Source organism: Gigantopelta aegis, chromosome 9 (assembly GCF_016097555.1).
Source record: "Gigantopelta aegis isolate Gae_Host chromosome 9, Gae_host_genome, whole genome shotgun sequence".
In the NCBI taxonomy this organism is placed as follows: Eukaryota; Metazoa; Mollusca; class Gastropoda; order Neomphalida; family Peltospiridae; genus Gigantopelta; species Gigantopelta aegis.
The window spans coordinates 54,064,887-54,092,351 of record NC_054707.1 but is presented as its reverse complement, the minus strand read 5'-3'; the positions used below and the strand labels follow the sequence as shown (position 1 = coordinate 54,092,351).

Here is a 27,465-nt window from a genome sequence, read left to right as displayed (position 1 = left end):
AGTATTATTTAGTAAAACTGTATTAACTTAAAGTAAAGTAGGGCTAGTAAATTTTTTTAATCACTGATCCCATGGCTAGTGGATTTTATAAAAATTCTGGAATCCCTGCTACTACAACAAATAAGCAAGTATATAAATATGTTTTATTGTCAAATTGTCCCTAGGACTCTGTCATGTGCAGAAATATGGCTTTGTCAATGAGACTGTCAAGCCAGTCCTGGGAGCAGCAGTCTTCTTCATTCAGCCCAAGTAATAGGATATCTTGTCTTGATTTAGTGATTGTCCTGTAGGTGGAATGCCTGAGAGCATTTCATATCACAACTGTCCAAACATTTCTTGAACTCTATCTTGAGCAGATATACAAGCTTAGACATGCTTACAGTTTTGTCATTCAGACTTAGTAAAATGTGGAAGGAATGCCATTAAATATATTATGTTGTATATATCTGCAGCAAATCGTACAGAACTGAATAATTTTCAAGTATGCCACAACTTTGACAAGGGCAGATCCAAGGGAGGGGTCCAGGGTGAGCTGCACCCTTTTTCAGGGAGTTGGTCCATGTGCCCTTTTGCACTCTGTCCCCTCTCTGAAATATTTCCTGGATCTGCCCTTGGTTTCTGAACAAACAATGTACACACAGACCTGGCTCCATATTCATAAACATACTAAGTCAATGTATGATACTTATCTATGTACTTTAAGTATGTATTTAGGTATCATACATTGACTTAAGTACGTTTATGAATGCGGAGCCAGAAGCCTAAATCAGCAAGCTTCCTTAGGTTCTCATAAGTGGCTTTACATTTAAGTCATTTTGCATTGCACTATGATATCACAAATTTCAGATCAGATATTGCAATTGTTATTGATAGTTTCTGTTTTGCTGTTTAGAGCAATATCTCTTGCAGTTTACTACATTTAGAACAATGGCAACTTTGTCCTCATTCATATTATGCTTAAACACTAAAACGTGTTTCATTTAAAAGCCAAATTTCTACTTCATCATGTGCATAAACAAATACGTCACAAAGCATATCTGAGTAAAAATTAGTATTTTGGGATTTTTGCCAATTGTAGCAAATATTTGTGTTTAAAATTTCTGTTGCCATCACCAACAAGCCAGTAGTTTTAAATCACACATTGCTGTCCACATTAGAAACATCAGGTACACTCATTGAATTTGACTTGGTTTCTGATGGTGGTGGTGAAATGTCAGACAGGTAAGGCTTGTCTTTAGGGTCTGACGGTGCTTGGACAAGTATTTCTATCTCTGCAGTGTCATTACTGTATGCTTCTAGCATTGATTTTATACACAACTTGTAGGTGATCATGGTACAGAATGCATGGCCAATCATATTCACGGATGATCGCACACGGTCACTGAAATATATATAAAAAAAGACTTTAAATAAATATATAATAAGTAAACAAATATATAATAAAACAATTGTGATCAATATAGAAAACACTCACATGATCCACTCAAAGAGAACACTCACATCATCCACTTTAAAGCAAAGAGAACACTCACATGATCCACTCAAAGAGAACACATGATCCACTCAAAGAGAACACACATGATCCACTCAAAGAGAACACTCACATGATCCACTCAAAGAGAACACTCACATGATCCACTCCAAAGCAAATAGAACACTCACATGATCCACTCCAAAGCAAAGAGAACACATTATCCACTCAAAGAGAACACTCACATCATCCATTATAAAGCCAAGAGAACACTCACATCAAGAGAACACTCACATCATCCATTCTAAAGCCAAGAGAACACTCACATCATCCACTCTAAAGCAAATAGAACACTCACATGATCCACTCCAAAGCAAAGAGAACATTCACATTATCCACTCAAAGAGAACACTCACATTATCCACTCAAAGAGAACACTCACATTATCCACTCCAAGAGAACACTCACATGATCCACTCCAAAGCAAATAGAACACTCATATGATCCACTCCAAAGCAAAGAGAACACTCACATTATCCACTTAAAGAGAACACTCACATCATCCCACTCTAAAGCCAAGAGAACACTCACATCATCCACTCCAAAGCAAAGAGAACACTCACATTATCCACTCAAAGAGAACACTCACATCATCCACTCTAAAGCAAAGAGAACACTCACATTATTCACTCAAAGAGAACACTCACATCATCCACTCAAAGAGAACACTCACATCATCAACTCTAAAGCAAAGAGAACACTCACATGATCCACTCAAAGAGAACACACATGATCCACTCAAAGAGAAAACACATGATCCACTCAGAGAACACTCACATGATCCACTCAAAGAGAACGCTCACATGATCCACTCCAAAGCAAATAGAACACTCACATGATCCACTCCAAAGCAAAGAGAACACTCACATTATCCACTCAAAGAGAACACTCACATCATCCATTCTAAAGCCAAGAGAACACTCACATCATCCACTCTAAAGCAAATAGAACACTCACATGATCCACTCCAAAGCAAAGAGAACATTCACATTATCCACTCAAAGAGAACACACATGATCCACTCAAAGAGAACACTCACATGATCCACTCAAAGAGAACACTCACATGATCCACTCCAAAGCAAATAGAACACTCACATGATCCACTCCAAAGCAAAGAGAACACTCACATTATCCACTCAAAGAGAACACCCACATCATCCATTCTAAAGCCAAGAGAACACTCACATCATCCACTCTAAAGCAAATAGAACACTCACATGATCCACTCCAAAGCAAAGAGAACATTCACATTATCCACTCAAAGAGAACACTTACATTATCCACTCAAAGAGAACACTCACATCATCCACTCTGAAGCAAAGAGAACACTCACATTATCCACTCCAAGAGAACACTCACATCATCCATTCTAAAGCCAAGAGAACACTCACATCATCCACTCTAAAGCAAATAGAACACTCACATGATCCACTCCAAAGCAAAGAGAACATTCACATTATCCACTCAAAGAGAACACACATGATCCACTCAAAGAGAACACTCACATGATCCACTCAAAGAGAACACTCACATGATCCACTCCAAAGCAAATAGAACACTCACATGATCCACTCCAAAGCAAAGAGAACACTCACATTATCCACTCAAAGAGAACACCCACATCATCCATTCTAAAGCCAAGAGAACACTCACATCATCCACTCTAAAGCAAATAGAACACTCACATGATCCACTCCAAAGCAAAGAGAACATTCACATTATCCACTCAAAGAGAACACTTACATTATCCACTCAAAGAGAACACTCACATCATCCACTCTGAAGCAAAGAGAACACTCACATTATCCACTCCAAGAGAACACTCACATGATCCACTCCAAAGCAAATAGAACACTCATATGATCCACTCCAAAGCAAAGAGAACACTCACATTATCCACTTAAAGAGAACACTCACATCATCCACTCTAAAGCCAAGAGAACACTCACATCATCCACTCCAAAGCAAAGAGAACACTCACATTATCCACTCAAAGAGAACACTCACATCATCCACTCTAAAGCAAAGAGAACACTCACATTATCCACTCAAAGAGAACACTCACATTATCCACTCAAAGAGAACACTCACATTATCCACTCAAAGAGAACACTCACATGATCCACTCTAAGTCAAAGAGAATGCTCACATGATCCACTCTAAGTCAAAGAGAACACTCACATTATCCACTCAAAGAGAAGACTCACATGATCCACTCTAAAGCAAAGAGAACACTCACATGATTGATCCACTCTTAAGTCAGACAACACTCACATGATCCACTCTAAAGCAAAGAAAACACTCACATGATCCACTCTAAAGCAAAGAGAACACTCACATCATCCACTCTAAAGCAAAGAGAACATTCTCATTATTCACTCAAAGAGAACACTCACATCATCCACTCAAAGAGAACACTCACATCATCCACTCTAAAGCAAAGAGAACACTCACATGATCCACTCAAAGAGAACACACATGATCCACTCAAAGAGAACACTCACATGATCCACTCAAAGAGAACACTCACATGATCCACTCTAAAGCAAATAGAACACTCACATGATCCACTCCAAAGCAAAGAGAACACTCACATTATCCACTCAAAGAGAACACTCACATCATCCATTCTAAAGCCAAGAGAACACTCACATCATCCACTCTAAAGCAAATAGAACACTCACATCATCCACTCCAAAGCAAAGAGAACATTCACATGATCCACTCAAAGAGAACACACATGATCCACTCAAAGAGAACACACATGATCCACCCAAAGAGAACACTCACATGATCCACTCAAAGAGAACACTCACATGATCCACTCCAAAGCAAATAGAACACTCACATGATCCACTCCAAAGCAAAGAGAACACTCACATTATCCACTCAAAGAGAACACTCACATCATCCATTCTAAAGCCAAGAGAACACTCACATCATCCACTCTAAAGCAAATAGAACACTCACATGATCCACTCCAAAGCAAAGAGAACATTCACATTATCCACTCCAAGAGAACACTCACATCATCCATTCTAAAGCCAAGAGAACACTCACATCATCCACTCTAAAGCAAATAGAACACTCACATGATCCACTCCAAAGCAAAGAGAACATTCACATTATCCACTCAAAGAGAACACACATGATCCACTCAAAGAGAACACTCACATGATCCACTCAAAGAGAACACTCACATGATCCACTCCAAAGCAAATAGAACACTCACATGATCCACTCCAAAGCAAAGAGAACACTCACATTATCCACTCAAAGAGAACACCCACATCATCCATTCTAAAGCCAAGAGAACACTCACATCATCCACTCTAAAGCAAATAGAACACTCACATGATCCACTCCAAAGCAAAGAGAACATTCACATTATCCACTCAAAGAGAACACTTACATTATCCACTCAAAGAGAACACTCACATCATCCACTCTGAAGCAAAGAGAACACTCACATTATCCACTCCAAGAGAACACTCACATGATCCACTCCAAAGCAAATAGAACACTCATATGATCCACTCCAAAGCAAAGAGAACACTCACATTATCCACTTAAAGAGAACACTCACATCATCCACTCTAAAGCCAAGAGAACACTCACATCATCCACTCCAAAGCAAAGAGAACACTCACATTATCCACTCAAAGAGAACACTCACATCATCCACTCTAAAGCAAAGAGAACACTCACATTATCCACTCAAAGAGAACACTCACATTATCCACTCAAAGAGAACACTCACATTATCCACTCAAAGAGAACACTCACATGATCCACTCTAAGTCAAAGAGAATGCTCACATGATCCACTCTAAGTCAAAGAGAACACTCACATTATCCACTCAAAGAGAAGACTCACATGATCCACTCTAAAGCAAAGAGAACACTCACATGATTGATCCACTCTTAAGTCAGACAACACTCACATGATCCACTCTAAAGCAAAGAAAACACTCACATGATCCACTCTAAAGCAAAGAGAACACTCACATCATCCACTCTAAAGCAAAGAGAACATTCTCATTATTCACTCAAAGAGAACACTCACATCATCCACTCAAAGAGAACACTCACATCATCCACTCTAAAGCAAAGAGAACACTCACATGATCCACTCAAAGAGAACACACATGATCCACTCAAAGAGAACACTCACATGATCCACTCAAAGAGAACACTCACATGATCCACTCTAAAGCAAATAGAACACTCACATGATCCACTCCAAAGCAAAGAGAACACTCACATTATCCACTCAAAGAGAACACTCACATCATCCATTCTAAAGCCAAGAGAACACTCACATCATCCACTCTAAAGCAAATAGAACACTCACATCATCCACTCTAAAGCAAATAGAACACTCACATCATCCACTCCAAAGCAAAGAGAACATTCACATGATCCACTCAAAGAGAACACACATGATCCACTCAAAGAGAACACACATGATCCACTCAAAGAGAACACTCACATGATCCACTCAAAGAGAACACTCACATGATCCACTCCAAAGCAAATAGAACACTCACATGATCCACTCCAAAGCAAAGAGAACACTCACATTATCCACTCAAAGAGAACACTCACATCATCCATTCTAAAGCCAAGAGAACACTCACATCATCCACTCTAAAGCAAATAGAACACTCACATGATCCACTCCAAAGCAAAGAGAACATTCACATTATCCACTCAAAGAGAACACTTACATTATCCACTCAAAGAGAACACTCACATCATCCACTCTGAAGCAAAGAGAACACTCACATTATCCACTCCAAGAGAACACTCACATGATCCACTCCAAAGCAAATAGAACACTCATATGATCCACTCCAAAGCAAAGAGAACACTCACATTATCCACTTAAAGAGAACACTCACATCATCCACTCTAAAGCCAAGAGAACACTCACATCATCCACTCCAAAGCAAAGAGAACACTCACATTATCCACTCCAAGAGAACACTCACATGATCCACTCCAAAGCAAATAGAACACTCATATGATCCACTCCAAAGCAAAGAGAACACTCACATTATCCACTCAAAGAGAACACTCACATCATCCACTCTAAAGCAAAGAGAACACTCACATTATTCACTCAAAGAGAACACTCACATTATCCACTCAAAGAGAACACTCACATTATCCACTCAAAGAGAACACTCACATGATCCACTCTAAGTCAAAGAGAATGCTCACATGATCCACTCTAAGTCAAAGAGAACACTCACATTATCCACTCAAAGAGAAGACTCACATGATCCACTCTAAAGCAAAGAGAACACTCACATGATTGATCCACTCTTAAGTCAGACAACACTCACATGATCCACTCTAAAGCAAAGAAAACACTCACATGATCCACTCTAAAGCAAAGAGAACACTCACATCATCCACTCTAAAGCAAAGAGAACATTCACATGATCCACTCAAAGAAAACACATGATCCACTCAAAGAGAACACTCACATGATCCACTCAAAGAGAACACTCATGATCAAAGTCAAAGAGAACACTCACATGATCCACTCTAAAGCAAAGAGAACACTCACGTGATCCACTCTAAAGCAAAGAGAACACTCACATGATCTACTCAAAGAGAACACTCACATTATCTACTCAAAGACAACACTCACATGATCCACTCTAAAGCAAAGAGAACACTCACATGATCCACTCAAAGAGAACACTCACATGATCCACTCAAAGAGAACACTCACATGATCCACTCTAAAGCAAAGAGAACATTCACATGATCCACTCAAAGAAAACACATGATCCACTCAAAGAGAACACTCACATGATCCACTCAAAGAGAACACTCATGATCAAAGTCAAAGAGAACACTCACATGATCCACTCCAAAGCAAATAGAACACTCACATGATCCACTCCAAAGCAAAGAGAACACATTATCCACTCAAAGAGAACACTCACATCATCCATTCTAAAGCCAAGAGAACACTCACATCAAGAGAACACTCACATCATCCATTCTAAAGCCAAGAGAACACTCACATCATCCACTCTAAAGCAAATAGAACACTCACATGATCCACTCCAAAGCAAAGAGAACATTCACATTATCCACTCAAAGAGAACACTCACATTATCCACTCAAAGAGAACACTCACATCATCCACTCTGAAGGAAAGAGAACACTCACATTATCCACTCAAAGAGAACACTCACATGATCCACTCCAAAGCAAAGAGAACACTCACATGATCCACTCAAAGAGAACACTCACATGATCCACTCAAAGAGAACACTCACATGATCCACTCCAAAGCAAATAGAACACTCACATGATCCACTCCAAAGCAAAGAGAACACTCACATTATCCACTCAAAGAGAACACTCACATCATCCATTCTAAAGCCAAGAGAACACTCACATCATCCACTCTAAAGCAAATAGAACACTCACATGATCCACTCCAAAGCAAAGAGAACATTCACATGATCCACTCAAAGAGAACACACATGATCCACTCAAAGAGAACACACATGATCCACTCAAAGAGAACACTCACATGATCCACTCAAAGAGAACACTCACATGATCCACTCCAAAGCAAATAGAACACTCACATGATCCACTCCAAAGCAAAGAGAACACTCACATTATCCACTCAAAGAGAACACCCACATCATCTATTCTAAAGCCAAGAGAACACTCACATCATCCACTCCAAAGCAAAGAGAACACTCACATCATCCACTCTAAAGCAAATAGAACACTCACATGATCCACTCCAAAGCAAAGAGAACACTCACATTATCCACTCAAAGAGAACACTCACATCATCCACTCTAAAGCAAAGAGAACACTCACATTATTCACTCAAAGAGAACACTCACATGATCCACTCAAAGAGAACACTCACATCATCCACTCTAAAGCAAAGAGAACACTCACATGATCCACTCAAAGAGAACACACATGATCCACTCAAAGAGAACACACATGATCCACTCAAAGAGAACACTCACATGATCCACTCCAAAGCAAATAGAACACTCACATGATCCACTCCAAAGCAAAGAGAACACTCACATTATCCACTCAAAGAGAACACTCACATCATCCATTCTAAAGCCAAGAGAACACTCACATCATCCACTCTAAAGCAAATAGAACACTCACATGATCCACTCCAAAGCAAAGAGAACATTCACATTATCCACTCAAAGAGAACACTTACATTATCCACTCAAAGAGAACACTCACATCATCCACTCTGAAAGCAAAGAGAACACTCACATTATCCACTCAAAGAGAACACTCACATGATCCACTCCAAAGCAAATAGAACACTCATATGATCCACTCCAAAGCAAAGAGAACACTCACATCATCCACTCTAAAGCAAATATAACACTCACATCATCCACTCCAAAGCAAAGAGAACACTCACATTATCCACTCAAAGAGAACACTCACATTATCCACTCAAAGAGAACACTCACATTATCCACTCAAAGAGAACACTCACATGATCCACTCTAAGTCAAAGAGAATGCTCACATGATCCACTCTAAGTCAAAGAGAACACTCACAGTATCCACTCAAAGAGAAGACTCACATGATCCACTCTAAAGCAAAGAGAACACTCACATGATTGATCCACTCTTAAGTTAGACAACACTCACATGATCCACTCTAAAGCAAAGAAAACACTCACATGATCCACTCTAAAGCAAAGAGAACACTCACATCATCCACTCTAAAGCAAAGAGAACATTCACATGATCCACTCAAAGAAAACACATGATCCACTCAAAGAGAACACTCACATGATCCACTCAAAGAGAACACTCATGATCAAAGTCAAAGAGAACACTCACATGATCCACTCTAAAGCAAAGAGAACACTCACGTGATCCACTCTAAAGCAAAGAGAACACTCACATGATCTACTCAAAGAGAACACTCACATTATCCACTCAAAGACAACACTCACATGATCCACTCTAAAGCAAAGAGAACACTCACATGATCCACTCAAAGAGAACACTCACATGATCCACTCAAAGAGAACACTCACATGATCCACTCTAAAGCAAAGAGAACACTCACATGATCCACTCTAAAGCAAAGACAACACTCACATGATCCACTCTAAAGCAAAGAGAACACTCGCATGATCCAAGTCAAAGAGTACACTCACATGATCAAAGTCAAAGAGAACACTCACATGATCCAAGTCAAAGAGAGCACTCACATGATCCACTCCAAAGCAAAAAGAACACACATGATCCACTCTAAAGCAAAGAGAACACTCACATGATCCACTCTAAGTCAAAGAGAACACACATGATCCACTCTAAAGCAAAGAGAACACTCACATGATCCAAGTCAAAGAGAACACTCACATGATCCACTCCAAAGCAAAAGAAAACACTCACATGATCCACTCTAAAGCAAAGAGAACACTCGCATGATCCACTCCAAAGCAAAGAGAACACTCACATGATCCACTTTAAGTCAAAGAGAACACTCACATGATCCAAGTCAAAGAGAACACTCACATGATCCAAGTCAAAGAGAACACTCACATGATCCACTCCAAAGCAAAGAGAACACACATAATCCACTCTAAAGCAAAGAGAACACTCACATGATCCACTCTAAGTCAAAGAGAACACACATGATCCACTCTAAAGCAAAGAGAACACATGATCCATTCCAAAGCAAAAGAAAACACTCACATGATCCACTCTAAAGCAAAGAGAACACTCACATGATCCACTTTAAGTCAAAGAGAACACACATGATCCAAGTCAAAGAGAACACTCACATGATCCACTCCAAAGCAAAGAGAACACTCACATGATCCACTCCAAGTCAAAGAGAACACTCACATCATCCACTCTAAAGCAAAGAGAACACTTACATCTTCCACTCTGAAGCAAAGAGAACACTCACATGATCCACTCTAAAGCAAAGAGAAGTCCAATGCTGTCAGCCGGTATGTTCAATGCTGTTAGGTTGATGAGAACGGCAACCACGCCTGCACTGGGGACTGATGGGATGGCAACAGATATAACTGTAGTCAGGACACTGTTAAACAAGAAAATAGATCCATCACAACACAAAAATCGGAAGGTGTAAGCAACTGTGGGCTAGGAGAGTTCATAATAATTGCGTTCAGTCATACTAGCATAAAGTATGTCTTTGATAACATTGTGATACATTATGAACTGCGTTCTTGTAAGCTTTCCGAATTGGCCAAAGTAGGTACCAAAATATTCTTTCAAATTCATATTTTACAAAGGCAGAACTAGGGGGACAGGGGCCCGCCCCCCCCCCCCCCTTACATTTTGCGATAGTTATAATTTTATTATATACATGTATTAATTTTTTTTTTTTTTTTTTACGATCCCCCTCTAAACCTCCCCCAAAATTCCCTTGGCATTCCATCTCATGTCAGCCCCCCCCCCCCCGGTTTTTCTGGATCCGCCATTGTTTTATTTGCGTTTCAAGTGAGGACGGGAGGTCACATACATGCATGTTTTGGTTCTTCATTTTCAGATTTAGGGGCAATGTCCGCTGCTTTTATACCCACCCCCGCTTCTTTCTTTAAACCACTAGTAAAATATAAACTAATATTTATTAATTACCAAATTAAGACGACTTTGCCTCCGTCTAGCTGTACGTCTGAGAGTTGTGCAATGAATATGCACGCCGTGGCGATGTAAAGAGCGCTGCCGTCTCTGTTGATTGTCGCGGCAAACGGCACCACGAATCGCGATATCCTCCTGTCCACGTTGTTCTTGTTTTCCAGGATGTTCAGAGTCTCGGGGATAGCTATCGCTCTACAACAAACAAAATCTCAGGGATAGCAATCGCTCTACAACAAACAAAATTCCAGGGGTAGCTATCGCTCTACAACAAACAACATAGGCCTATCAGGGATAGCTATCGCTCTACAACAAACAAAATGTACGTGGTTTTTATTATATATAAACAAATAAATCTGTGTTAAGCCCCCCCCCCCCCCCCCCCCCCCCCCCGTACATGTGACTGTTCAATTGGAAATTATGCTCCCATTCCAGATATTCTTAAGGACGCGTATGGTATTTCGTAATCCAATTCTACCACACAAAGAGACGTCATAATTTATATTCCGATTTTGATTACAATTTATTCTGCGATTCCGCCGAACTGAATACTCACGAGCTTGCTGCTGCGAATGTCACCATGACGGGTCTGCCGAGTGTGAGCAGGAAGGTGTAAGGGTTGGTCCTGGTGAGCACGAAGAAGAGGAGGGGGACCACGAGCAACTGGTGCACGGCCAACCCCGTGAACACAGACACGGAGAACATCCCCAGGGAGCGGAACGCGCCTTGCATGTGACCCGCCTCCAATAGCGCCACGGCTATCAGGCTGGCCACACCGACAGGGGTGAACCTGAAACGAAATGTTAACTCTTCTGTTATCATAGTCGGGGGGGGGGGGGGGGGGGCACGGAGAACATCCCCAGGGAGCGGAATGCGCCTTGCATATGATCCGCCTCCAGCAGCGCCACGGCTATCAGGCTGGCCACACCGACAGGGGTGAACCTGGAACGAAATGTTGGCTGCTGTGCTAATGTTATCAGTAGTCGGGGGAGAAGGATATCAGCAGGCGTGAATCAGTAGAGGTGGGTGTATGGTCAGTCGGGGTGCCCCCCCCCCCCCCACACACACACACACAACGCGCGCGCGCACATACATACACACACCGTTTACAACGAAAACAAATGTAGTTTGATTTTTTTTAAATTTATTATAAAGTGCATACACCTCTAATATTTAAATTCCATTTAAGTTATCAGTGCCGAAGCTAACGAAACAAATCCGGAAAGCATTAAAGAAACTTCTCTTCTTAACTGTTTAAGGAGTTTTAGACTATTAACTACTCAGTTGCCCCCCCCCCCCCCCCCCCCTCCCCCAACAAAAAATCCTAGCTACTGCCATGGTTATTGCGCGTATAAACTTTCCCCAATGCTTGCAAACAAATCCTGGATCCGCCAGTAACTGGGATGAGAGGGGAGCGGCAACGTGTATTCTGGGCATCTTAGCTTCAGAGTTGTGGGGCATATTTAAGTATTTTGTCCTTAAGAAAGTTTGCAAAGCAACATTTTCAAATTATTATAAATTTCAAGATATTTGTAGTAGGTTCTAATCACAAAGAGGGGCGGGATGTAGCTGTCAGTACTTCTAACCGTCTAGAACACTCGCCTAAGGTGCATGGGTCGTAGGATCGAACCTCCTCGGCGGACTTGATGGAGTGTTTTTTGTACACGATTGTATTTATAAAAGGCTGTAGTATGTCTCATCCTGCCTACGAAAAAGTGCATATAAAAGATCCCTGGCAAACATAAAAACAATATAGTGGTTTTCTCTGAAGACTACGTGTTAGAATTACTAAATGTTTGACATCCAACAACCGATGATGAATTGATCAATGTTCTCTAAACAAACTTTACTTTAATAACAAAGGTAGGCTATTCATGTTCCAGCCGGTGTAGCATTTAAAAAAAAAAGTAAAGTTTGTTTTATTTAACGACGCCACTGGAGCACATTGATTTTTTATCTTATCAAACATACGGTCATTCTGATACTGTTTTTTTAGAGGAAACCCGCTGTCGCCATATAGGCTACTCTTTTACGACAGGCAGCAAGGGATATTTTATTTGTGCTTCCCACAGGCAGGATAGCACAAACCACGGCCTTTGTTGAACCAGTTATGGATCACTGGTCGGTGCAAGTGGTTTACACCTATCCATTGAGCCTTGCGGAGCACTCACTCAGGGTTTGGAGTCTGTATCTGATTAAAAATCCCATGCCTCGACTGGGATCCGAACCCAGTACCTACCATCCTGTAAACTGATGGCCTAACCACGACGCCATCGAGGCCGGCATGTAGCATTTAATGTGCACTCCCTAAGAATATGCACTCCCCAGTCATTATTATACGTATAATTTGCTACTACTCGAACGACTAAACCATTAACATGTTCATAATCGTTGTTTTATGCGTCTTGACCATGTAGATCCGCAGCATAATCCAAGCCGCGGACCCAAGGTTTTAGGCAGTGTAAAATATGTTCGACTATTACAACCTTTTTTTACCGTTAACTTGCACATCATTTAAAAAGTTTTGGTTAATTTAAGCAAATCCAACTTGTTTCTGGCAATTCTGGTGTTTGTAATCGCTCAAAACTAATTTTATGCGAAAGATAAAGGGACGTACCTCGAAAACTAGGGTACGGGGTTTTAATTAATTAAATCTAGACGTTATAGCAAACGTTAATAAAGTAACAGTAGCAGTAACAGTATAGCAAACAGTGACCAGTGTGAAGTCTTTTTTTACGTACCATACAAACCATCGCAGGATTTTCATGATGATTTCAGTTGCCGAGTGAAAGAAGGCGATGAATGGTTTCCCGGTGTCCCCCACAGCAGTTGCAGCTATTCCAAACACCATACTACACAAAACCAAACCTGTCACAGAAACAAGAGACATTCCAAATCGTATCTATCTGTTAACCAAGTCCAACTGTACACACAAATTTCGCTGAACACTCAACTATCGACAACCAAATGGTTGCCGAGTCTAGTGTCTTAAGCCCCAGTCACATATACACGAGTTTTGACTCAAATGGCCACGAATAGTCCCGATCCTATCCTGCCACGGTAGATCCCGAATTATAGCCAAAAACAGCATGAATCGGCTTCAAGCCCCACTCACATAATACACGATTTTTGCCCCGAATGGCCACGACTAGAAAAATCGGGGTTAGTCTTGGATATGCGTAGTGAGACCCTAACGCCTTCATGATCATTCTTCACGATTCTTGGAACGTCTGGATAGACACCCGACAGTTTTGATAATGTTCAGGGGTATTCTTGGAAGTTTCAAGTCGTTATCCAGAGTTGTTTGGTATTAATGCAAATATGAATAAAAGTTGTTATCCATATTCGAGGAAACATATTTAATTCGGGCAAAAATCAGCCTCCGTCCTCTCACAAACCTTTTGTTGACATCAAAGCAATTTAACTATGGTGACGGCGCTCCAAAATTGACGGATGCATTCATTGCTATCAAACAAAAACATCTGGAAATCAATTTTACACCAAACGTTATGATGCAGTAGGTCCGCCTGTTTGAAGCTAACTTACCTAGTATATTTGTTGAACTGGCGGTGCCCACCGATTTTATCACAGATCCAACAGTTTGGTTCACTATCTTTCCGGTATCGTTGACTTCAATGATCCGATCCTTGGTATGATATTTTGTCTGTGCCTAAGATAACATAAAAAATAATTCTACTATTGTCTATGAATAACAACTGCTTAAACATGATCTCACTGGAAATAAATACTTTGATTCAGTTTAAAAAATAAAAGTACGTGCATCTTGATTTATTGATTTATTAAAAGAGGTTTCTTGTACGAAGTTGGCTAAGACTTTTTCACCCAAAAGCATATCCATACTAATTGAAATCTAGACCAAGTAAAGTTTTCCATTGTTCTATTTATGTTGTTATTCACACATTTCTAGATTATTAAACAAACATACCAAGTGTTTATTGAATGTTTCACAGATACAATTAAAAATACATATTTCACTCTCTCCCTCTCACTAGCTCTCTCTCTCTCTCTCTCTCTCTCTCTCTCTCTCTCTCTCTCTCTCTCTCTCTCTCTCTCTCTCTCTCTCTCTCTCTCTCTCTCTCTCTCTCTCTCTCTCTCTCTCTCTCTCTCTCTCTCTCTCTCTCTCTCTCTCTCTCTCTCTCTCTATCTTGCTTTGTTAGTGAGACATTTTAAAACCACACCGAAAAATAATCTGAAACCTACCTGTTGGAAACAGGCTGTTATCAGGTTGTCTAGGAACAGGTTTCTGTTACAAACAAATATTAACATATTAATATACAACTGCGTCTTTCATTTACATGGGGGAAAAAAGCATCTTTTAATGTGTGTTTGTCGACCATATAACACAGTTTATCTTTGGTTTTGGTTTGATAATAATATATGTAATTAAATTAAATCAGTATTAAATATCTAGCAAAGTTGCTAACTACCCGGTATGCAAAAATAGCTACTGTGGGTTTTAAATACCGACGTATACGATGTCCACAACAAAAAAAATATTATAATTTATTTGGGTTTTCTTTTAACTGCAGTGTTAATAATTAACGTAATTAACATGTTTAATATAATTAAAGTATTTTTAAGGAAAGCAATAATAAATTTTGCCCGTGTCAGCTATCCAAGTAAACGACAATAATATCACACAGTGAGCGAGATAATAGGACTTGTATTACCGGTATATTCACCTTAATTGGATATAAGCACGAAAATAAGTTGAAATGATATGAAATATTCACTTGTAAATTAATTAAGCACCACCTCAATTGTATTGGAGCCAAAAAGATGTCGTTGTCGACGGGGGTTTAAACGTTATATTGATTTTTTTTTTTTTACATATTCTTTATCTACTGGTTATTTAAATAGACGGCATGAAATAAATTTTAAAAAAAGAAAGAAATGTTTTATTTAACGACGCACTCAACATATTTTATTTACGGTTATATGGCGTCAAACATATGGTTAAGGACCACACAGATAATGAGAGAGGAAACCCGCTGTCGCCACTTCATGGGCTACTCTTTTCGATTAGCAGCAAGGGATATTGTATATGCACCATCCCACAGACAGGTTAGTACATACCACGGTTTTTCATATACCAGTCGTGGTGCACTGGCTGGAAGGAGAAATAGTCCAATGGGCCCACCGACGGGGATCGATCCCAGACTGACGCACAGCGAGCGAGCGCTGTACCACTAGGCTACGTCCTGCCCTGAATGAATTACGCACATCAATGTGATTCCACCTCTATTGTTAAAGGGACATTCCTGAGGTTGCTGCTATTTTTAAGATGTTACCGACTAATAGAGACTTTTTAACGATTGTAATTACATATTAAAAAAAATTCTACATAAAATATTGGTGGCTGTATATTAAACTTGTTTCTGATCGTTCTAATATTTGTACTAGGTCACATTTCATTTTATTTCCTAAAATAAGTTTTTTTTTTAGTACGTACGAAATTATTTGAAGACAAAATCCAGTTGGGGCTTCTTACAAATATTAAGACCACGAGAAACACATTGAATATACAGACACTGATATTCTAAACAAGAAAACATATTTAATATGTAAGTTTAATCGTAGAACTATTTTATTAGTCGAAAACATCTTACAATGCAGCAAACTCAGGAATGTCCCTTTAAGTAACATACATTTTTATACATAGGGCCTATCAGGGCTAGCTCTGGCGAACATGTATTGCATACCAAGTTAAGACACAGGTGTAGTGATTTAAAAGCAGACTTATATCGAGCTGGTCTTACCACCGATTCCTCGTGAAGTTGTGGACATAATTATTTTGAAAGCAATTATAGTTTTTTTTATGTGAATGTATTTTATATGAAAGGCAAAGACGCACTCTCTGGAATCCATTGCAAAAATTTCAGCCAATAGATTTACAACTAGTTTTAAATGGTAAAAATGTGAAGAAGACAAAACGTTTCCTTATTATTTTTGTAGCCAATATGTAATCATTGCGATGCCTTGTTTGTGTTTTGTTTTCCTTTAGCAAACCTGCTGTCTAATTATAGAACACATAGAAAACTTTATTGCGTCTTTTTTCTGTTTCCTTTATTCTTTCTTCTTTATCTTTTTTAATAATATTTAATATATTACTGTCGTAACATGTATGTATTATGGAGAAGGTCTAGTAAGTTGTATAACTTGTTCATTTGTTCTTTGAAAAGCAATAAAATATGCTTCAATCAATCAATCAAATAATTTCATGTAATTCTTGATATTTTGTAAAGAAACAAACAAAACAAACAACAACAACAACAAAAACAAGTTTCTGCAATGTTTACGGTTTCTGTCTTTCTGCAATTAGAATACGGTAAATACTGGTGTAAGGACAATGTTACTTGCTGTCAGTGTTTTTCAATACCCTCTGTATACACAGAACTTTCCGTGTTTTGTATCTACGAAATGTTCACTTGCGAAGTATAAGCAACATGGTCAAAACTAGTTGGAATTTCCAGGTATGATTTATTGATAATTAACCATCTGAAACTCATATTTAAAAAACAAAAACAACAACAAAAAAACTAGTTACCTGATGAGATCAGCAAAAATATCCTGTGTCTCCATAATCTCGGTTGGTATAGAAGTCTCAAACTTGTTACGAATGTCAACACCTTTTCCTAAACAGATCAAACAAACAAATATGTGTGTGTGTGTGTGTGTGTGTGTGTGTGTGTATATATATATATAATATTATATTATATTAACCAAGAGAGAGAGAGAGAGAGAGAGAGAGAGAGAGAGAGAGAGAGAGAGAGAGAGAGAGAGTGTGTGTGTGTGTATTATATCATATAATTACTGTATAAAAGCTGATGCTCGAACGTATATAGTCTCTTACCTGAATTGAAAATAAGTCCAGTCGAGACGCCTATGAAACACGGTATAGCGTTGGTGACGATGATGTACAGCAGGGCGACCATGCTGACCTTGCCGTTGCATTTTGGGTCCAGGGAAGACGTTCCTGTAAGAACCCGGTTCGTCATTTTAGAGAGAGAGAGAGAGAGAGAGAGAGAGAGAGAGAGAGAGAGAGAGAGAGAGAGAGAGAGAGAGAAAGAGAGAGAGACCAAAATTGCACCCACTTCCGGAGAGGAAAGAACAATGGATGCAGACGCTCATTGGAGTTCGGCGATTTCGCCACCGGTCGATCTCACCCGGGTGATCTCGCCACGTAAATTCCATATACTGCTGAGCGAAATCGCCGTACTCTGTATACATATAAGCAGACGGGAATGTCACTGTTTATTACAATAAATTGGTTATTATAATAATATTTAATTAATGTTTTGGGTTTGATACTGTTCTTTATTCCCAAGCTTTTGTTTTTTCTGTCATTGCTTTTGTTCAGTTTACTCCATATCAGCAAGGTTGGGCGAGATCGCCGACGTTTTGTGTACCATTTCATTGTACACTTACTTATTATTTGAGAACATATTAATGTAACAAATTAATCAAATTCAAACTGAAACTCCATCTGTCTGTTTTCTGTCTTCCATACTGTTTACAACAAAGTTGGCCCGACTGACAGTACTTTAAGCTTATTATTATTCAGTGCATGTTTTGGGTTTGATATTGGTTTCTCAAAAAGTTGGGCGTGGTCGCCGACATGTTTGTGTGTTCCATTTCATAGTACACTTATATATTACAAATTAATAAAATGTCAAACTAAAAGCTTGTGTATGTTTTCTTTTTTCGATATGTTCTTTACATCTACGGTTTTATAGAACTGATCGCATTAAATTACCAGTAACAGAAAACTAACGAGATAAGATACAAGGACAGATATAAAGATATATTGCTTATTAGCATTTCACGATTTCAGTAAGGCTGCATGATTACTGTGGACCAGTTTAAGCACACAATTTTGGCATGCATTTACATAAGAATGAACAAACATGTACATTTTCTCAAACAAGTTGTTCGAGCCAGACATCAAACATAACATGTCCAAACAGATGTCAGATGATTTCAGTTTCTACTCAAACTAACTTTTCTACAACTGAAATGAAATCTGTGGGAGTGCAGGCAGCAAGACCAGATCTGATGATTGAAGATGTTGTGGAGTCTGATGAAAAATGTATGTTTTATACTGGACTACCAAATGCCGCCACATTCAACGTCTTGTTTAGTGAAATGACTGATGCTGAAAAATATACCCATAGGAAAGGGAACGGGAACAATCAAGGTCGACCTAGGATCCTTAGGCTGGTTGATGAGTTTTTTCTTGTACTTATCCGGCTTAGACTGGGGCTTCTATTGGGAGATATTGCACAGAGGTTTCACATTTCAACATCTACTTGCAGTAGCATTACCAGTCATTGGATTTCATATTTAAGTGTGAAGTGGTCAACTCTAACACCATGGCCATCACAATCTATAATTCGACAAACAATACCCAATAAATTCCGAAGAAAATACCCCAATTGTCGTGTAATAATCGATTGCACAGAAATTTTCACCCAAAACCCCCAGTCATTGAAAAACAAGTCTGATGTTTTCGCATTATAAGTCACATATGACTTACAAAGCCTTGTTGGGAATAAGCCCGTCAGGTGTCTATTTCTCTCTCTCTGTCTCTCTGTCTCTCTCTCTCTCTCTCTGTCTCTCTCTCTCTCTCTCTCTCTCTCTCTCTCTCTCTCTCTCTCTCCGTCTCTCTCTCACTCTGTCTTTGCCTGTTTAGTCATCCATCGATCTCCATGTATTGTATAATGCTACGTTCCAACAACGATTGTTTTATGCAGTGTTGTTGATTAAGAGAATATGTTGTTGTTGGGTTGTGGGTTTTTTGTTGTTGTTGTTGTTGTTGTTGTTGTTGTTTATTCGCGTGTTTTGTATTTATTCTGATGTCGGACTTTGGTTGCTGGTTAATTGGTAGCTAAACTATACTGTTTAAAAACTGGAAAATTTAATCCTGATTATTTAAGACCATTTTATAGCAAGCACGGTACAAACAATAAGAGTAAGAAGGTAGCACGTTCTAAGACCCACCACTGTTGGTGAAATCCTCTCTTTATGTTCGATTCCAGATTCGGTCATAACATATAAACACAAAAAGCTAATTATGAGTGAATGAACAGAATTATTTACTATCTCGATTCATGCACATTACTTTGTCGTCGGCCAATTATGTGTCTGTATATATGACGATGGCGACGCATAAGAACGAAAACACCTGTTGCCTCACATAAGGTACATGTATTAAGAGATTAAAGTAATAGAACCTTCCCACATCCTGATCTCTGGCCCTCACCAACTCTGAAGATTATGTATCCCCAATCATCGGTTGAAAGGAAAATTAATATATTACTGCTTCTCAGACCCAGCCTCTATAGATGCCCCCGTTGATGTCCCCACCCTTCAGGTTGCTGACACCTTTCGATGCCTATGACATTGTTGATTGCTTTGTTTTTGTTTTCTTTGTTCTTACCTGTAATTACACTGCAGATAATTAAAGGTAAAATCATCATCTTCAGCATACGCATATACACCTCTCCTGGGATACCTAAAATAGAAGGAAAGGAAAGAAGTGTTTTATTTAACGACGCACTGAACACATTTTATTTACGGTTATATGACGTCAGATAATACCTAAAATGGATGCCAAACCAAGTATATACTATATTAATGTCACATCACAGTCAGTATGCACTGTTGCTCTATATTCTGAGACTCGTCTGTTTTAGTTTCAGTATTAGTGTTCCGCTTTGTAAATAAATATTGATAATTATTAATATAGTTTTACTGTATTGTGAATGTTTTAACTAATATCAAGGACAGGCATCAGAACCCCACCTCAGCACATGACCACGCCCCCCCCCCCACCCCCCCACCCCGCCCGTTTACAAAATCCTATATCTGCCGCCGAGTATTTTAATAAACGCATTAATATTTTAACATTACCAAATAAATGTGTGAAAACGAATGTATACTACTATGGCAGTAAAACGAATGTATACTACTATGGCAGTAAAACGAATGTATACTACTATGGCAGTAAAACGAATGTATACTACTATGGCAGTAAAAGTTTGTTCTTGTTTAACTAGAGCACTAGAGCATTAATTTTATTGATACTGATATTGATTTATTATTCATCGGCTATTGAAGATTAATTTAGTCTTCAGATAAAACCCACTACATATTTCCATTAGCAGAAAGGAATCTTTTATATGTAATTTCACACAGACGGGATTAACAAGACCTTTGATATACCAGGTCTAGTTAAATTGGGGAGCAGCCGCGCTGGTTGAGACGGGGAAAAACAAATCGAGAATGGGTCTACAGAGGGGATTCGATTCTTCCACCCAAGGATCTCAGGCGAGTGCTTGCTTATCCGACTGAGTTAGATCCCAGCCATTAGGACAGTTCTTAAGTTTAAAACCAAGAGCTGTTCTGGAATTCATCATCGACTATTGCATGTCAAACATTTGTTAATTCTAAGATATCATCTTAGAGGAAACCCGCTACATTTTGCCACAAGCAGAACGTACTCTTTTATAAGCACTTTCTCATAGATAGGCTAACACGGTCTTTGGTATACCAGTCGTGGAGTATTGGTTGAGATGTGCAGGCGGGAAGTAATTTTTTTTCTCACCACTCAAAAAATAAAATGTCATTCAAACCAATATAGAAAAAACCCAAAAAAACCCGAAGCAAACCCGGTAACCATAAAACTATGATTACGATATATCCCACCTATTCAAAGCAATGGATTGTGTAGCTTACGTTTAGTATTATTCTTTCTCATTTGTTTATTTCTTTTTTTCTTCTTTTTTTGTTTGTTTGCAGTTGTTTGTTGTTTTTTTGTTTTTGTTTTGTTGGTTTTGGGGGATGGGGGTTTTGGGGGGAGGGGGGGTTTATTCCAATATCGTATTACAAAAATACTCGTTTAGTAGCCTAGTTATTACATAAAGAAAAAAACTAATAAACAGATGCTTGTCTGTATGAAAAACAGATGTTATGTGTTCAGTTCGCTAATATCTGGGCTGTCCGTTTTCACCTCGATATTCTTGAGTTAAGATGCGTGTGCATGAATTTATGCAGGAGGTCTTGACTCAGGCGAGCTAAATTTCAAGGGGGAGTTCACTAAGTTGAGACATTCTGCCTCAGAACCATTTAAAGAAAAGGAAAACAAAAAAGAATATTTGCTTGAGAGAGTGAGGGAGGGTTCGGGCCTGTGTATATCACAAATAATTGTAAAACTAACGAAATATGGCAGTGTAGCCGGCTCAGTTCACACGAGGAAGAACATTACCAAGTGTTTAACTATATGTCAATTACCAAATGTTTGACATCCAATAGCCGATGATTAATAAATCAATGTGCTCTAGCGGTGTCATTAAACAAAACAAACGTCTTCTTCTTTATCAAGTTTTGAATAGGGTAGAACATTGTCGAACATATCCTGGGTTATACTTTTGCTTTCGAAATCTATACTAGAGTCCTTGTGTGATAAATGGCGAAGTAGTAGATTGCGTTTTGATAGTTGCATACAAGAATTCCTGAGCTTAATTACTTTCTACAATGGTTGCTAAGAACCGCGATTCTGTACTTTCAGTTGGAATATAGTTTGGTGTCATATCCACCCTGTGGTCCATAGAAGGGTCAGTGTACGCCAGTTCCACAACTGGAAAAATCCATTAACCTACTTGGCGTCCTGGTGTTACTTCAATTAATCCCAAGACCGTTAAAGGAAATTTACCCGGACGTCACTCCTCCGGGTATCTGTACTAACTCGGGTCTGCTCAGGAACTTTTCAAAAATATTTCCCCTGACGTCAGATCATAAACCGGTTGTATGGTTCTGCAGCTACCACAGCAGAACATTATTAACACACTAGCTCGATTCAGCTTCGGAATTTTCCACGGGTCTTTTCCCTAACCACGCCTCCATGCTGCACTCTCCAAAGACCTAAACCATCTGTCGTCAAAGAAATTTCAAAACAACAGCTACAAAAGCCATGCGACGAGGTCACTGGCTGACGTCTGCTCGTATTGAACAAAACCATTCTGTCCCAACAACCAGTCCTTCATCACAAACGTTTGTTGATGTTGTTACGAATATTATGCATAATTTAGTGGTTACAACTATTTGTAAAAGAAAAAAGTAAAGTTTGTTTTATTTAACGACGCCACTAGAGCACATTGATTTTTTATCTTATCATCGGCTATTGGACGTCAAACCTATGGTCATTCTGACACTGTTTTTAGAGGAAACCCGCTGTCGCCACATAGGCTACTCTTTTTACGACAGGCAGCAAGGGATCTTTTATTTGCGCTTCCCACAGGCAGGATAGCACAAACCATGGCCTTTGTTGAACCAGTTATGGATCACTGGTCGGTGCAAGTGGTTTACACCTACCCATTGAGCCTTGCGGAGCACTCACTCAGGGTTTGGAGTCGGTATCTGGATTAAAAATCCCATGCCTCGACTGGGATCCGAACCCAGTACCTACCAGCCTGTAGACCGATGGCCTGCCACGACGCCACCGAGGCCGGTATATTTGTAAAAGAAGACAATCTCTTGGGTGAATAATGACATACGTCCCCCGCTGAGAAACACGTTAAGGCACAGCTGACCTCATTGAGGATGATCCGTGTTCAGAAATAGAATATGTTAATTTATTACAACGATGAGTAATAATGGAATATGAACAGCCATAGTAACACAACAATAATAGTCTGGACCGTCACGGTTGACTAACTCGCAATGGTCATACCAGATCAAGGATCAACATTACTGTCTCTTTGTAAAAGGTGTTGAACCAGTGACACAAAATGATTTGGTATACAAACTTTGAGAAGGATCATTTAATATTTCTATCAATTTTAAGAAAACATATAAACATACTAAAGAGTTTATTATCATAGACTATAACTTTTATGAGTTTTTAGAGTTTTCTTGAAAATAGTATCATATCTTCACCGTCTTTGTCCACATATTGGGTTTTATTTATTTATTTATTTATTGGTTTTGTTGTTTGTGTGTTCTTCTTTTTTGTTTCAGTGAGTTCTGAATATAACGACGCAATCCAAAGTTCGTTGCGAGTGAACCAAAATGGTTGACAATGCTTCACGAAAGACCTCGGGATACAAAATATCAAGTGTGTTTGAGTTTTTAAAGTAATTCTATAACGATGAAATATTTCTATGTAGTCATACACAAAATGTGAATAAACAAATTTGTTTTTAAATTATTATTATTATTATTATTATTATTATTATTATCTTTTTTTATGGAGTTGCAATTCCGTTTTAGATTTAACATAGCATCACAATTGTATTTATATTGTTTGTAGGGGAGGGGGTCACTATAACACTTAATAACACAAGTTTCCTCAAACATTTTATATAGATGCGTAATAAAGGCAAGCAATTGTATTCCTGGAAAAGCAGTCTCTTAACAATTCGGAAGATATTACTGGTTTTAGCAGGGTGGACAGTTAACGATTGCCCGATCGTCCTTGGCGATTCAAAATGGACGCCATAAAGGTGAACACCTTGTCTTATTTTGCACGCCTGGTAACTGGAACATTTAATTTTGTCCAAAAATTTAATGTCTGTACAATCAGAAAGTTATCTCTTGTTGTTACAATTCAAATGACCGGTTCCATGCTATGTATAAACAGATCAACCGATAGGTTTATTCTGGAAAATTGTGGAGACTAACAATCATTTGGAACATTTCTCAGATTTCGATTATAGACATAGTGATTCGTAACAAGCATTGAATGAATGAATGTATGAATGAATGAATGAAAAATACACATCGGCTATTGGGTGTCAAACAAAGGTATATATAACAATTAGTATTACCAGCATACATATATTATTATTATACTTGGTAATTTCTATAAACATATGTTCATTGTTCTCAATTTAAAACTCTGGTGTCTTTATTATTAATATTATTATTATTATTATTACTATTATTATTAACGTTATTAACTCCAAAAACAAATATGATTGTGTCAGGGTTGCAAGCCCTGATATCATTACCTTAATGTCAGAACGGGGCGCGATTTAGCTCAGTCGGTTGAGTGCTCGCTTGAGGTGCTTGCGTCGCAGGATCGAACCACCTCGGTGGATCCATTCAGCTGATTGTTTTTTCTCGTTCCAACCAGTGCACCACAACTGGACAAAGGCCGTGATATGTGCTTTCCTGTCTGTGGGAAAGTGCATAGAAAAGATCCCTTGCTGCATTAGGAAAAATGTAGCGAGTTTTCTCTGATCACTACGAGTCAAAATTACCAAATGTTTGACATCCAATAGCCGATGATTAATTAATCAATGCGCTCCAGTGGTGTCGTTAAACAAAACAAACTTCTTCATAATGTCAAAACGCTTATACCTTGGCTTCGACTGATTCTATCAACTTGACTGTTGGTTGTGAAAACTTAAAGGAACTACATTACTAAATAAACCTTAGTACCCTTAGGTGATCCATACATTTCAAAGAGTAGCTCATGAAGCGGCGACAGCGGGTTTCCTCTCTCATTATATGTGTGGTCTTTAACCATATGTCTGACGCCATATAACCGTAAATAAAATGTGTTGAATGCGTCGTTAAATAAAACATTTCTTTCTTTTTTATCCATATATTTCATGATTGAAACAATAAATTTCAACTTACATAATATATTTCATTGATTTTGTAAGAGCCTTTTTCATCTGGTAATGTTGTAAATATATTATGGTACAGAGTACTCATATCACTATATATTTGACGACAAAAATACCCATATTGCAATACATCATTATACAAACTATTCATAATGCTTATTATTGTAAAAAGCCAAGTTATTTTGAAGTCGAAGTATTTCTTCCCAAAGCTGGTTAATACCCAACCATATCACTCTAATATCATGAAGTATAAATAATATGACCGTGTAGTAGGCCTTCTATTATCGCCCTTCTATTATTGGAAAGTACCGAAGATTAAAAAATAAAACAGTTGAACTCTCTTTTAACAGCGGGATCTAGCTCAGTCGGTAGGATCGAATCACCCCAGTGGACCCATTCTTTGGCAGGTTTCTTTCCGCCCCAACCATTGCCCCTTTACCGGTATATCAAAGGCCGTGGTATGTACTATCCTGTCTGTGGGTGAATATGTGAAAAATAATCTAGCTGGTTTTCCTTTTATGACTACAAGCCACGAATTAGCAAAAGGTTTCACATCGAATAACCGATGATTAATAACTGAATGTTCTCTAATGTCCTGTTCGGAATGTACCGCTGATTAAAAAACCCTCAGATCTGTGTTAACGGGATACGTTGCTTACACTTGCACTACTAACCTTGCCAAAAGCTGAAGGGGGCGTTATAAAGTCTGGATAATTTTGTTATATATTATCGAGGCTGACAAGCAGAATCGATTATGTACTCTATAAAAATGAGAGTAGTCCACTTTTTTTTGTTTTTTAATTTTGTTGCTGTTGACTTCTTGTTTTTTTTATGCGAAACCATATAATTTGAAAACAATATATTATTTTCCTTTTATTTTATTTTTTTCTTCTAAACTCTATCACACGTAAAAATTAGTTTTTTTTCTGAAAAACATGGCATTGACATAGCCAATTATGGTTTGCCATCCCTATATTAAAGGCATATTGTCACATACCACTGACATATTAAATGGTCAAACAAAGTACTACGTGAAACATATGTATTTGATTTGTCCGTAAATGTACTTTATTCAACAATATACATAACCATCATACTCCACGTATTATTGATATTTTGTAAAAAAAAAAAAAAAAATTGAATTATGGCAATGGTCCATAATTTAAAAATTAGTATTGCCAAGAGAATTGACACGGATTTCACTCCATCATGGTTTAGTTAAGGTGATTCATTAGCCAGATTTGGTTTCCAAACATTGATATAATTTTCATTTATTATCCACTTTTGGAGAAATAAGGTCCTTAAATCCGTGACAGTATGCCTTTAAAATAATGTATATCTTTGGTAACCATTAATATTCTCCACATCGCAGGTTTATCGTTTCTAAAAGTTTAAATACCCACCTATCCATATTATGGCATCTTGGGAGGGCTGGAGGGTCTTCACGAGAAAGCCGACAATGAATCCAACCACGACCCCTCCAATGGTCAGGAGAACTATCAGATTGTTCCTTATCGCACTCTTCCACGGGATATTGCAGCACCAGGTATTGTCGTTATCGCACCCACTGCGGGGACAACGTGCCTTACGGTCAACCATGATCAAAGCGTTCACCTCTTACACAAA

At 38.6% G+C, this 27,465-nt stretch overlaps 1 protein-coding gene across 1 annotated transcript; it reads right to left on the bottom strand.

The window, feature by feature from the left end:
- Positions 1-129: 129 nt before the first annotated feature.
- Positions 130-27,465, bottom strand: LOC121380358 (excitatory amino acid transporter-like). The gene is made up of 11 exons (XM_041509141.1): positions 27,243-27,465; positions 20,646-20,720; positions 18,060-18,182; positions 17,754-17,841; positions 15,407-15,449; positions 14,732-14,855; positions 13,927-14,053; positions 11,742-11,975; positions 11,186-11,380; positions 10,491-10,625; positions 130-1,381 (listed from the first exon to the last, which is right to left on the bottom strand). The coding sequence occupies exons 1-11, from the start codon at positions 27,436-27,438 to the stop codon at positions 1,135-1,137; spliced, it is 1,587 nt and encodes a 528-aa protein (XP_041365075.1). The 5' UTR covers positions 27,439-27,465; the 3' UTR covers positions 130-1,134.